Source organism: Melanerpes formicivorus, unplaced genomic scaffold, assembly GCF_026170545.1.
Source record: "Melanerpes formicivorus ecotype bairdi unplaced genomic scaffold, bMelFor1.0.p_v2 SCAF_22, whole genome shotgun sequence".
NCBI classification, from domain to species: Eukaryota; Metazoa; Chordata; class Aves; order Piciformes; family Picidae; genus Melanerpes; species Melanerpes formicivorus.
Window position 1 is genome coordinate 5335041 of NW_027142374.1, and position 13502 is coordinate 5348542.

At 46.8% G+C, this 13502-nt stretch overlaps 1 protein-coding gene across 2 annotated transcripts in view; it reads left to right on the plus strand.

Moving 5' to 3' along the window:
• The first annotated feature begins 334 nt into the window (after positions 1 to 334).
• Positions 335 to 13502, plus strand: part of LOC137447939 (vascular endothelial growth factor receptor kdr-like) — a 153283-nt gene continuing 140115 nt past the window's right edge. For both annotated transcript variants that reach the window (XM_068151957.1, XM_068151958.1), the window contains exon 1: positions 335 to 1184. In XM_068151957.1, coding sequence (XP_068008058.1) covers positions 1121 to 1184 — 64 coding nt within the window. In that variant the 5' untranslated portion in view covers positions 335 to 1120. The remainder of the gene's footprint in view (positions 1185 to 13502) is intronic.

Consider the following 13502-nt stretch of genomic DNA (forward strand, 5'->3'; position numbering starts at 1 on the left):
CATCCTCCTGTGCTGGAGCCCTCAGAACCCCCTAGCTGGGAAAAAGATTCCAACACCCTCACTTCCCTTTGGGGGAAGCTGGGACAGGACCGGGGGAAGATGTTGCCACCTGATGCCCCCCCAGCTCTGACTTTGCTGAGAAGCAGCAAGGAACCGCTGGGAGCCTTCCCTTGCCCCATCTCAGGCAGCAGCAGCAGCAGGAGCAGGAAATCCAGGAGCTGCGAGCAGTGACAGGGAGGCGAGCGAGCGCTGGGTCCCTTCGCCTCGCCTGGTGACGTCTCTCCTTCCTCCTCTTTTTTTTTTTTTCCTGTCCCTATAAAGAATCTCGGGCTCGCATCAAACTTCCCAGCGAAAGCAAACCAAACCCAGAGGGGTGGGAGAAAAGGGAGCGATTCAAAACACACCTACAGCAGGCTCTGGCCATGCCCAAGCCAGCTGCCTGCCCTGGGTACCGTGGGGTAAGCCCAGGCAGGTAGCCAAACTGGGAGAACTGGGAGCTCCCTCTCGTCCTGCCTTGGAAAACTCGCTGAAGTTGGAGAGATTTGTTCTTCTTCCTTGATCTCTGCATCACCTGCACCTCCCTGGATAAATACATCTAAGAGGAGGCTTTTTCATTCCAGCCACCTTGTCCCAAGCTCCCGGCAAAGAACTGCAGCGACTCGCAGGAGTGCAGGAGACTCTTGGCCAAACTTTTCCGGTCTTTTTCTCCGCTTTTTAACCCTTTTTTGAGTTACTTTGCAGCACCCAGACGGGCTGGGAAACCTCAGGCAGAGTAACATCGAATTCCCCCAGGAATTAGAAAAGCAGGGGGGAAGAAACGAGGAATAATTGTGAAAAGGGGGGGGCAGAAAGTTTAAAGGAAGAAAGGAGGGGGCAAAATACTCGAAAGGGAAGAAAGGAAGGAAAAAAAATACTTGAGAAGGAAGAAAAGAAGAAAACCAAAATCTGCAGCCCAAGGATGAGGCAGTGAGTGGAAAGAACAATTTAACTGGGATCAACAAGTGGGAATTTCTGCACTTCCCTTCCCAGCCCTGCAAGTCTGTCAGAAACTTGTTGCTGGAAAAACTTGATCCCTGCTTTTCCCTTTGGACTTCTGTGTTTCACAAGGGATTTTTTTAGGATGCTCCCCAAGCTCAGCACAACTCTGGCTGTCTGTGTCCTTCAGGGGCTGCTCCTGATGCACGGTAAGATCCGATTCTCCGATGCTCCCCATGGAATGAGGCTGCTCAAGGGGCGGGGGTGGGACACGGAGAGCCGAGGAGGCTCCCACGGAGCCCCTGCAGCTCTCCGTATCCCCCCACCTCCCCAAATCAAGGTGCTCTGTGAGGTGCAAATCCCAATTTTCACTGATTAATGGGATTTAGAAGAGTTCATTCATGACACTGTGGATTGTGTAGGGGATACAGGTTGTTATTGACTGGGGAATTTCTTGTGACAGTACTGATGAGGATTTAGTTTCATTATTTAATACTGACTGTATTTCACACCTCAAGACTTTAGTGTTTGGATGGTTGGACTTGATGATCTTAGATGTCTTTTCCAACCTTAATGATCCTACAATTCTATGATAATCTTTCCATAGTTTAATATCAAAACTTATGGATACTCTGTGAAGCATCCCTAACCTCAATTTATTTTGTGTTTTTTTAATTCAGTCAGGGATTTAATGTATTCATAGGCTGGTTTGGGTGAGAAGAGACATTAAACGCTTTGCTGGTCCAACCCCTTTGCAGTCAGCAGGGACATCTGCAATTAGAGCAGGTTGGTCAGAGCCCCAAACAATCTGACCTGCAATGGTTCCAGGCATGGGGCATCTCCCATCTTTCTGGGCAACCTGGGACAGGGTCTCACCACTCTCCGTGTCAAACACTTCTTCCATCTCTCTGGTCTGAATCTCCCTCTTTTAGTTCAAACCATTACTCCTTGTCCTGTCCCAACAGGCCCTGCTCAAAAGTCTTTCCCCAACTTTCTAATTGGCCCCTTGAAATCCTGAAAGGCCACCAAAAGGTCTCCCCAGAGCCTTCTCCTTTGTAGGCTGAACAACCCCAACTCTCTCAGCCTGTCCTCCCATCACTACTGTGGCCTTCTCTGGCCCTGCTCCAGCAGGTCCATGTCTCTCCTGTACTGAGGACTCCAGAGCTGGCCCCAGCACTGCAGGTATCACCAGTGATATTCCTTGTGCAGGAAGGAATGATTGGCAAGCACTAGCCTCACTGAATTTCACATACCCTCTCCAGCACCTTTCCCACAGATACCTACAGCATAAACACCTAAGCCTGAAATGGTTCTCCAAAGGACTTCTCCAGCCATTCCCAAAAACACTGAAGCAGCAAACCCTGCAGGTAGAACAGAGCTCTCCCACCACCACAGAAACCCCTGGGACCTGCAGCAGTGCCTAGAGTAACCCTAGGGAAGGCATCACCCTGGACATCAACCCCCACACCACACTGGACACCAGTACCCACACCTTGAGCTGCACCTGGTGCAGTAGCATCGGAGACTCGCACAGCCCTGGGAGCATTCCCGTAGCGTGTTGCATCTGGCTGGCACATGCATGAGCAGCCAGCTGCCTGCTGCAGGAGCTTCCATGGCTGAGGGGGCTGGAAAAGTTGCCTGTAGAAGGTGTGTTTATTAGAAATCCAATGGGAATTTCACAAAGGTATAAATCACCCCAGACTTCCCTGGATCAGAGGGAGATAACAAGTATCTAGCAGAAGGGAGAAAGTGAATTCACTTCACCCAGGATGAACTACATCCAGGCTGGAGTGGAGCATACTGTGCAATTCAAGAGCAGTTGTTACTGAGGAGATGGGTGCAAATCTTGGCTAGAGATGCAGCCTGCATTTATAGGCTGACTTGGGTCCTCAATTACTGGGTCACTCTCCGAACAATCTGGGTCCTAATAACTTTGGAATGTGGTCCAGATTCATTTTCCCATCAGTGCAGGCACAGAGACAGCAGTGTCTCCACCCTATGACAAAGAAAGGAAGGCCAGCACATCACAAACCGTCCCTGTAGGCAAAGGCTGATGATGGATTTGGAAGCAGCGTTATGGATGTCAGACCTTTGTCCATCATTAAGAAAAGATAATATGTTCACACAGTCTCAGTGTGCCCTAATTAGGCTGGAAGCCAAACTGAAAGAGGGCCAGGAAGCCAGAGGATTCTGGATAGTGCTGATGCTACTGAGGTATTAACTCCTCAGCCACCTTCCTCTCAAAGATGATCTCTGGCAAAGAATTCAATGACTCTATGTTTGACCTCCCAAGGCACGAGAAGCATAAATCTATTCTGTGGGCTGTGGGTTAAATCTCCTCAGGCATCTTTGCTGCCAACATCAGGTAGAGTTGTGCTGAAGAGGATGACTGAGTCAAACCCAAACAATTGTATTTGCAGTGCAGACAGATCTCACAACTATGAAAGACATTTGGTACCTGAGATGCTGAGTGAGGGCAGTACAGCTGAGGTTAGGACTTCTGGTGCTCTGGTTGGGACTTCTCAGGTGCCCAAGTGAAAGGAAGATCCCTCAACTCATATCAACCTGAGCAAAGAGTCTGAGTGTCCTCTCCTTCCCTGTTAGTAGCTGGGAGCTGTGTCCTTACCTTCTGCAAGCTGGCCAAAGCTGCCTATATGTGTGTGGATGCCAGAGCAGAAAAGTTAACCATAGCCATGTAGTCAATTCAGACCAAACAATGGTATCATAGTATCATAGTATCAGTCAGGGTTGGGAGGGACCACAAGGATCATCTAGTTCCAACCCCCCTGCAATGGGCAGGGACACCCCACACTAGATCAGGCTGCCCAGAGCCTCATCCAGCCTGGGCTTAAACACCTCCAGGGACGGGGCCTCAACCACCTAATGGTCTTCTTCAGAGAACTCATTTATGGTGCTTTCAGACCTTGGGGGTGTTTAGCAGGCTGTAGAGACCATGCAAATATCACGCTAATAATTTCCTGCCTTATTATAAACCTCAGCTTCAACATGGTTTGGTCAGGCATTGGAACAGGCTGCCCAGGGAGGTGGTGGAGTCACCATCCCTGGAGATGTTCAAGAAATGTATGGCCATAGCACTTTGGGACACAGTTTAACGGCCACGGTGGTGTTAGGTTGATGGTTGAACCTGATGATCTTAGAGGTCTTTTCCAACTCAAACAATTCTATGATTCCATATTTTATGTGCCTCTAAATTTCCTAAGACAGTTCTATGAACATCATTAAACTTCCACTTTCTGTTTGCTTATGACACAGCTTATGTTCAACTCCTCAGAGTATTCATCAGAGTCTGTCTGCTCAGACCTTCTGATGTAGCAATTATTGTGCAGGTGCCAACAGCTGGCACATGTTTTAGGTACAGAGAGAGTTGGTTAAAAACAGCCTTTTGAAAACCAATCTGTAAAGAGCTTTTTACACTTTCAACATTGCCCATAAAAAATTGATTGTCCTTTCTCCCCCTGACATTATCATCAGAAAGGTTTTAAGATAGGGGTGATGCAAGTAACTTTGCAGGTATTGGAAAAAACTCAACAGTTTAACTGGGAAACTAACAAGATTCAAGAATAAAAATCAGGTCCTGGCTGATCCTTTTGAAATTAAATCAGATCTGAAAGAGAAATATGCTTTTTCTTGCTTCATTTTGCATCCTACACATAGAATAATACACTAGGATGGCACTTTAACTTCTTACCATTAATTCCAATTACACCAAGTAGTAGTAGCTGAGTCCAAAGCTTCAGGAGCTCAAACTCCTCCTGGTTTGTCAAGCAGGAAGCTCACTGCGTGTAGCTGAGAAGGCTGCAGGCTCAGCCATAGAACCATGGAGTTGTTTTGGTTGGAAGAGACCTTTAAGATCATCAGATCCAATCGTTAGCCCAGCTCTGCCAGGTCACCACTAAACCATGTCCCTCAGCATCACATCTCCATGGCTTTGACACCCCTCCAGGGATGGGGATTCCACCACTGCCCTGGACAGCCTGGGTCAGGCCTCCACAGCCCTTTTGGGGAAGAAATTGTTCCTCATGTCCAACCTAAACCTCCCCTGGGGTAACTAGAGGCTGTTTCCTTTTCACCTGTCACTTGCTTCTTGGAAGAGACCAACCCCCACCGGGCTCCAACCTCCTTTCAGGGAGCTGTAGAGAGCCAGAAGGTCTCCCCGCAGCCTCCTTTCCTCTAGGCTGAACAACCCCAGTTCCCTCAGCTGCTCCTCAACAGCCCTGTCCTCCAGACCCTTCACCAGCTTTGTTGCCATTCTCTGGCCCTGCTCCAACCCCTCAAAGTCCTTCTTGGAATGAGGGGCCCAAAACTGAACAAAGTTCTGCGCTCCTGCAAAGTCTGAGGCTTTCAGGGTACAGTTTTGCCTTTCTCTGAGGCAGCCAGTGCTGGAAAGTTGGGGCCTGGGTAGCTGACAAGATGGGCTGTGGATCAGTTCTAGCAAACCAAAAATGTGTCTCTTAATTGGTGTTCTTCCTAAACATTTGCTTTACTGTGGGAAAATGTTATAAAAAGCAGAGAAAGCTTTTTTTAAGATTGTGATATATGAGCCTCCTGCCTGAAGCTGCCACATTTGAAACCAACTGGAAATCTCTTTACACTAATTCATCCATTTAAGGCAAGGAAAAAAAATGTCAAGTATTTCTGAATACTCCCTGAACTTCTAAAACCCAGTACTGCACCCAGAAGGATACTGAGAATACAAACCAGGCTGGCTGCTGAAGGTTGCCGATGTAAGAACTCACAATATTCTGAGCACTATTTATCTCTCTGCATTTCCCCCTTGGTCTGCTGATTGGTATCAATCAAAACGAGAGCAGTGAGGTTCATTTGAGTTATCTCTGGCATTTCATGCATCCTCTGAGACATTCATGTAATGATGAAACATTTGTACAGAGCATTAGCTTGAACTACTTAACTTTGAAGTAATAGATCAGGTTGGGCTGAACATATGATGTTTGTATTGCTGGTAGGTTTTTCACCTGCGTAAGCAGCGGGGCTGGACTAGATGATCTCTAGAGGTCCCTTCCTACCCCTACCATTCCAAGATTCCATGGTTCTATGATTCTTTCATTCTCTAATTCTTTCATTCTCTAATTCTTCCATTCTCTAATTGTATAAACACAGGCAAAGTGTTTCCAACCACGAGGGAATTCTCAGGTACAGCCAGTGGTTGATGATTTGTGGTTTTCCTAAGTTTTTCTCCCAAATCACCAGCACAGTTTGAAGGAGGGTGAGGATCTGCCCTTTGCCACATATGTGCAAAAAGAAAACTAATCTTTTGCTTCCAAAGTTATTTGCAAAGTGTATGCAGCAAAGAGTCACTGGAGCATCAGCAAAGGACAGAAGGAACAAAGCAGCTGCTTCCAGTTTACATTGCAAAGCAGCTTTGGGGGCAGCAATAGCCACCTGCATTTTTTAAAGCTACACAGGAAATTTCCAAGAGGCAGCATCTGACTTTCAAAGTGAGCATGAGGAGGATGCTGAAGCACAGCCCTGCTAAACTTCCCATGCTTAGTTTGATGTTTCTTCTGATCAGCCTTGCTCCACCTCTCCTTTTTTTTCTGCCCTCTAAACCAGTGCAGTGTCACTGGGATAGGAATCACAAGTGGAAGTAATTAAAGGATGTTTGGAATATCCAACCAACAGCTAGGAACAAAATAGATCTGTGCCTAGTGTTTTCCTTCAGAAAGCAGCTCAGATGACTGACAGCACATGAAGGCTTCTGCATGCTGATCAAGACATTCCTGTTCCTCCTGTCCTCACCTTAAGGCAGAACATCTAACTGTACTCTGTCACAATGGCAAAAAAATAACTGGCTACCTAAATAAGCTGGTGTAAAATGTGTGTAATAGGGAACTGAGATTCTCATCAAATTAGGCACCCCTTTAATTTTTAAGGCCATGGAGAAAACAATAGAAGCTGCCAAAACCAACCAGCCAAGGTAATTATCTGGAAATGGCATTTAATAGAAGCATGTGCTTGCAGCTTGCCCCGGGGAACAGAACTTCAGCAGCAAAGAGCTCACAATCATCACAAGCAAGGCAAGAGTAGAACAAATGGTGTGATGCAAGGTTTTCTCTTGGAGATGTGACCTCAGAGACTTGTCCATGAGCCACGTGAGAAAGGAGGCAGGTTCAGAGAAGGCAGGGATTCTGATCTGTGGCAAACAGAGCTGATGGATACCCATCTGGTGCAAATCCCAGCCCATTTCAAATCAAGTATTAACATAACTTTGGAGTTGAAGTAGGCAAATCTTGAGGTTGCTTTTACAAGATGATCGTAGCTCTTGCACTCACCAATAACTAAGAAATGAGAAGAATCTCTTCTTCTCAGAGCTGAATCTGGTGTGATGGTGCTTGTCTATGCCATAGCTGAGTCAGGGTGTGCAGCACACAGAGCCATCACTGGCATCACACTGTATGTACCCAAGTGACTGCCCCAGCTCTGTGAGCTCAAAGGCTGTGGAAATGTAAGCAGTGAGATCACATACTAAGGGCAGCTGAGCTACCACCCTGTGCAAATGTTGTTAACTTGTGTTTGACTAACAGTGTAATACAGCTATGCACTCTGGTACAGAGTCAGTAAGTCTGTGGATTGCTTTGTGATGGACAGTGAGGGAATCTAGACTGCTTTGTGATGGACAGTGAGTAAGTCTGTGGATTGCTTTGTGATGGACAATGAGGGAATCTAGACTGCTTTGTGATGGACAGTGAGTAAATGTGTAGCCTGCTTTGCAATAGTGAGTGAATCTAGACTGCTTTGTGATGGACACATTAGTAAACTAGTGGACTGCTTTTCAGGCACCCAATACCCACATCTCCAAGTCCTTGGATTAGTTTCTCTTTACACCACATGTTTTGTGTCCTCACTACATCCTGCATCCCTTCTCCTGCTTTCCCCCGCCCCTCTCCTTTCCTGTATGTCTCCTAAACTCCCCTCAGGGCTCAGGATTCTTTGAATTTTTCATTAGAAAAAGCCAGGAGGAATGTCTTAGCCTTCCCATAACAGGAGGCTGCACAGACTCTCTTCCCTGTACCAAGTTGAATTTTGCCTTTAAAATGCTGCCTGGTACAGAGACTTTAGCAAACCAAGGTGGAATTGTCCAAGACCTGCAGCTGAATCTCTTGTCTTCTTGCTGTAAGGAATTTTACAACAAGCCATTTTTCCAAGCCTTCCCCCCCAAAAAATCTAGAAATGCAGAAGAAGCCTAAAGAAGCCAGTTTTCCTTCATGCCCTGCAGGGAATGGCAAAAGCATATGGTCCCTGAGATTTTAATAATCAGCCAAAATCCTAAACTCAGGCTCAGAATGTAAAGGAAATATAGGGAGCAGCCTTCTATTTTCAGACCACTTGCCTTTGTCTTCTGCATTTCCACATAGGTTTCCTTAGATCTTCCTGTGTTTTTCTGAACTGTGGGAACATGATTGCCAAGGAAGTGGAGAGGGGAGTTTTCAGCCCTGCTGGGATTGTTCTTGATTTGAGGGTCAAGGAAGCTTGACCTAGTCATTACCTGTTCCACTTTTTTTTTCTTTTCTTCACAAGATCACTGTAAATCTAAACCACTTCAGCCAAAATATTTGCTTCCTTAGAGCCCACAGCTCAGACCTTGCACACCTTGAATTCTTCCTTGCAGATACTCCAAGGTCAGTGGTCAGGAAGAGCGCCAACCACCATGGGGCTACTTTGCCTGTTCCTCTCTAGTTATGAGTAAAAGGGGATTGCTCACAGGGATAATCCACACAAATGCCCAGCAGCTCTTCTATACAGTATTCATCCTGTTTGCTCTTAACTCACAGCTCATTAACTCTAATCAATGCTGAATACAGCGATTTAGGAGCTAAAGAAGTTTCCCCCCCCCCCCCCCCCCCCCCCCCCCCCCCCCCCCCGTCTCTAGAAGCCTGCAGCAGGTAATGTGAGCAAAACCCCATTTCTCATCCTCAAAGCCCTCACAGCTACTATGAAAGTCTCTTTTTGCACCTTTGTAGCCATAGGGAACAGCCCTGAAAGCTGATACCAAGCCTGGACTTTCTCAGCTTTTATGCTGTGTTGTGCTGGTGTTGGTGTTTCAGACCTTTAGTGCGCCGATGCCTTCTCCAGGAGTTATATTTTTCCCTTCTGCTTCTTCACTTTTTCTTCCAGCTGCCCAAACCCAGCTCCCCAAGGGGCTGTAACATGCCCACACAGTAGCATTTGGAAGCCCTTCTTGAGGGCAATCCTAATCACAATGTGCCTTCATACAGGAAATGGCTGTTGGAAGAGATTGCCCAGAACTCTCAACAGGAAGGCTGTGTTTGAAAGGAGGGAAGTAAAGCACTGGGGATTATCAGTGGCAAACCTTAAGGTTTCTGTCTTTCCTTGCAACAAAATAAATCCCACAGGTGCTGGGTTATCCAGCACTGGGTCACTGGGTACATCCCCCACCTCCACTGACAGAAGGGTTCCCATTACATTCACAGCTGCTTTGGAATTCTCAAACAACTATGGAATAGTTTGGGTGGGAAGGGACCTTTAAAGCTCATCTATTCCAACCCCCTTGCAATCAGCAAGGACATCTGCAACTAGAGCAGGCTGCTCAGAGCCCAAAACAACTTGACCTCTCAGGACAACCTGGGCCAGGGTCTCAGCACCCTCACTGTCAAATATTTCTTCCTTCTCTACAGTCTAAATTTCCCTCTGTTGGTTTAAACCATCACCCCTTGTCCTGTCACAAGAGGCCCTGCTCAAAAGTCTGTCCTCAGTTTTCTGGTCACCCCCCTTAAGTACAATTACTCAATTAACATTGTCATTGATAACTTATGATTGTTAGTTTATGAGCAGTCCTTAAAAGCCCAGGTACTGCTTTGCCCCTCATCCCATGATGAGCATCAGAAGAAATAATACTGCAGTGGCCAGGAGCAAGGAGAAATGCTTTTCCCAGATTTCCTTCTGGATGTATAGGAGGCAAGGGGAAAGGCACAGGAAGCAAGGCAGTCGTTCCAGCTTTTGCTGCATGACACAGCAGGATGGAGCCAAACAGTACATTTCTCTAGCTAAAGGGGTTTTGTACTGATACAATCACACAATCATAGAACCAGTCCAGTGGAGGCTACAAAGATGCTGAGGGACCTGGAGCATCTCTGTGAGGAGCAAAGGTTGAGAACTTTGGGGCTGTTGAGCCTGGACAGGAGCAGCCTGAGAGGGGATCTGATCAGTGTTCAGCAAGAGCTAAAGGGTGGGGGGAGGGAGGGGGAGGGGCAAGAGGATGGGACCACACTCCTCAGTGGTGCCCAGTGACAGGACAAGGGGCAATGGGCACAAACTGAAACCCAGGAGGTTCTGTCTGAACAAGAGAGACTTCTTTGGTGTGATGGTGCTGGAGCCCTGGGGCAGGCTGCCCAGAGAGGATGTGAAATCTCCTTCTCTGGAGAGATTCCAAACCCAGCTGGCCATTGTGACCCTGGACAAGCTGCTGTGGGTGCCCTGCTTTAGCAGGGAAGTTGGACTGGATGATCTCCAGAGGTCCCTTTTAACCCCCACCACGCTGAGATTCTGTAATTACCAAGCAGAGTAATTAATCCCCAGAATCCTATGTCAGTGTGAACAGAGTGGAGCATGCAGAGGGGAGGGATTCCCTGGGGCAGAGTCTCCTCTGGCTGCCATCTCCATGCAGTTGGCCTCACTTTATGTTTCTCACAGCTCATCGTCTCACTCAGGGCTGTCTTTTCCACATATAATGATACTGTGGGTCTCTGGGAAAGTAAGACCCAGTTGTTATCATGAAGCTGATAATGATCCCATTAACAGTTTTATTACTTAATCCACAGATCCATCAGGTTCTGACTGATCTCCAGAAAGGAGATGAATCAGGTTTTCAGTGTGATGTATTTATAGGTTTGGAATTGCTGTGAGGTTTCTAGGCTGCGCTTGAATTTATATTGTTTCTCTTGGCTTTCTGACCGTCAAATAAACATGGGTAGCTTCACTCTCTGGGTCAATTTGGGCAATATCACCCTGCCCTAATGAAAGAGAAGTGCAAGTCTAAACAAAAGATTCAGTTTGGCACCATCCCTGGGATGAAGGAACTGTGTGGGCAAGGTGAAATTGAGAAGACAGCAGGCTGAGGAGCAGAGCACATCAAAGCTTCCCTCATCTGTAGTGTACACTGCAATTCCCGTCAGGAAATGTTATCATTACACTTGAAGGAGGATGTATATGAGGCCGGTTAATTCTTCTTAGTATTATGGCAACATAGAATCATTAGGGTTGGAAGAGACCTCTAAGATCACCAAGCCCAACCATCAACCCAACACAGCCATGGCCATCAAACCATGTCTCAAAGTGCCATGTCCACACATTTCTTGAACACCTTGAGGGACGGTGACTCCACCGCCTCTCTGAGCAGCCTGTTCCAAGGCCTGACCACTCTTTCAGTAAAGGAAATTCAGTGTACATGTCCCCTGGTGCAACTTGGGGCCATTTCCTCTCATTCTATCACTGGTTACTCATGAGAAGAGACCAACACCTACCTCAGTGCAGCATGAGATTATTACATGAGAGTACTCTGACCTATAGACCACACAGAAAGACTGTTAGACTTGGTTGCATCTATGCTATGGCTCACAGCAGAAGAACATTGTTAGAGTAGAAAGTGAAGTTACAACAACCCCTACAAGAAATCTGAGGTTTCACAAGATATTAATTGGACTGTGATCTTTACACCAAGGATAAAAAGGTTTGGTATAAATTAGCCATGTACTTTGCATTTCTTCTTGCTATCTACTTTGCACTTGAAATGCTGTGCTCCAGCCCACATGGTGAAATGCCATGATTAATTGAATGTACTAAAACATGAAGGAGTGAGCCTTGTGGTTATGAAGTTGATCTCTGTTGAATTTTGTGCATAACTCTGCTTGTTAGTTTGCTATTAAAAATAAACTACTAACTTTCCTTCCCTAATGTACTACCTGGCATGTCAGAGCTGGGATCCAGTATCATCCAGGGCAGGCAGCCACAAACAGGCACCACGACATCCTGCAGGTCTACAAGCACAGACTAATGCTCCCAAGAGGAAGGTTCTCCTTTTCCCAGCCCAAGGATCTGTGCATAATTTGTTTTAACATCCTTTGTGACGGTATCTTCAGTTTTCTGGAGAGCTCCTGGCTCAGCCATTGGAATGTGCTGCCCAGGGAGGTGGTGGAGTCACCATCCCTGGAGGTGTTCAAGAGGGGGTTGGACGTGGCACTTGGTGCCATGGTTTAGTTAGTCACGAGGTGTTGGGTTGGACTTGATGATCTCTGAGGTCTTTTCCAACCTTATTGGTTCTATGATTCCATGATTCTATGAAAAAAGACAAAAGGAGAGGAAAGGTGGAAGGTTTTCATAGAGTCACAGAATCATAGAATGGGTTGGGCTGGAATGGACCTTTAAAGGTCATCTAGTAAGCAGGGGCATCTCCAACTAGATCAGGAACACTTGGGTGTGTTGGGATGTAGGGAAGGTATCTCCTGGGCTGACCTTGCAGCGTATACAATAAAGGCATTCTGAGGAATTCTCAGCCTACATAGGCCAAAGGTCTCTCTTGTGCCCTTCCATTTAATGAGGAGATGTTTAGCATGCACTTTACTGCTGGCCTTTGAATGGCTGCCTTTTTGTTCTGATTCTATATTGTTCTGAGTTAAATAGTAGGAAAAGAGAAATCTCTGCCACCATAACATTCTCCTATAGGTCTATTCATTATAGATCCCAAGAGGAAACTAGGAGTTGGCCAGGACAATGGGCTGATGGACAAACGAGCATACATTAACTTTCTGTGGCCATATAGTGCTTCTGGGCTGCATTTCCTTTGCATTCTTAGGAACATAATGTGCTTTGATGTCTTCCTCTGCCTTCCACTGCTCTCCTCAGACATACTGGATATCAAGCAGCCTCTGCAGCAGAGGCCTGATGTGGATGTCCTTCAGGCAGATGTGGTGGTGCACTGAGGGATACTTTTGGGGTGAGTGGGAGGCCCAGAAGAAGAGGCCCAGCCAGCTCTGCAGAGCACTGGCTCAACTGGGTTGGGGGTGCTGGGGTGGCTGGTGGCCCCATGCTATGCTCCAATTTTTTTCATGAGGATAAACTTCTTTCCTGTGAGGGAAGGAGCCCTACAGCAAGCTGCCCAGAGAGGTTGAGGATTCTCCTTCTCTGGAGGGATTCCAAACCCACCTGGACATTGTGATCCTGGGCAACCTGCTTTAGCAGGGGATAGGACTGGATGATCTCCAGAGGTTCCTTCCAATCCACTCTATGGTGGGATTCTGGAATTCTGTGAAACCAGCTAGGATGTCAGGTGGGTTGGACATAAGCCATGATGTTTAAGTAATATTCTGGTCCCCCTGAGAGAATCAGAAATTAGTCTCCCTCCTGTCCTCCATACAGACTTCTATAGAACCTGGGTCTGCCTGTTGCTCTTTTGCCCTGATATGTGATGATCTCACCTACTTTGCATGGGAACAGAGCCAAGCAGATGAAAAAGATTAGATTAGAGCCCAGAT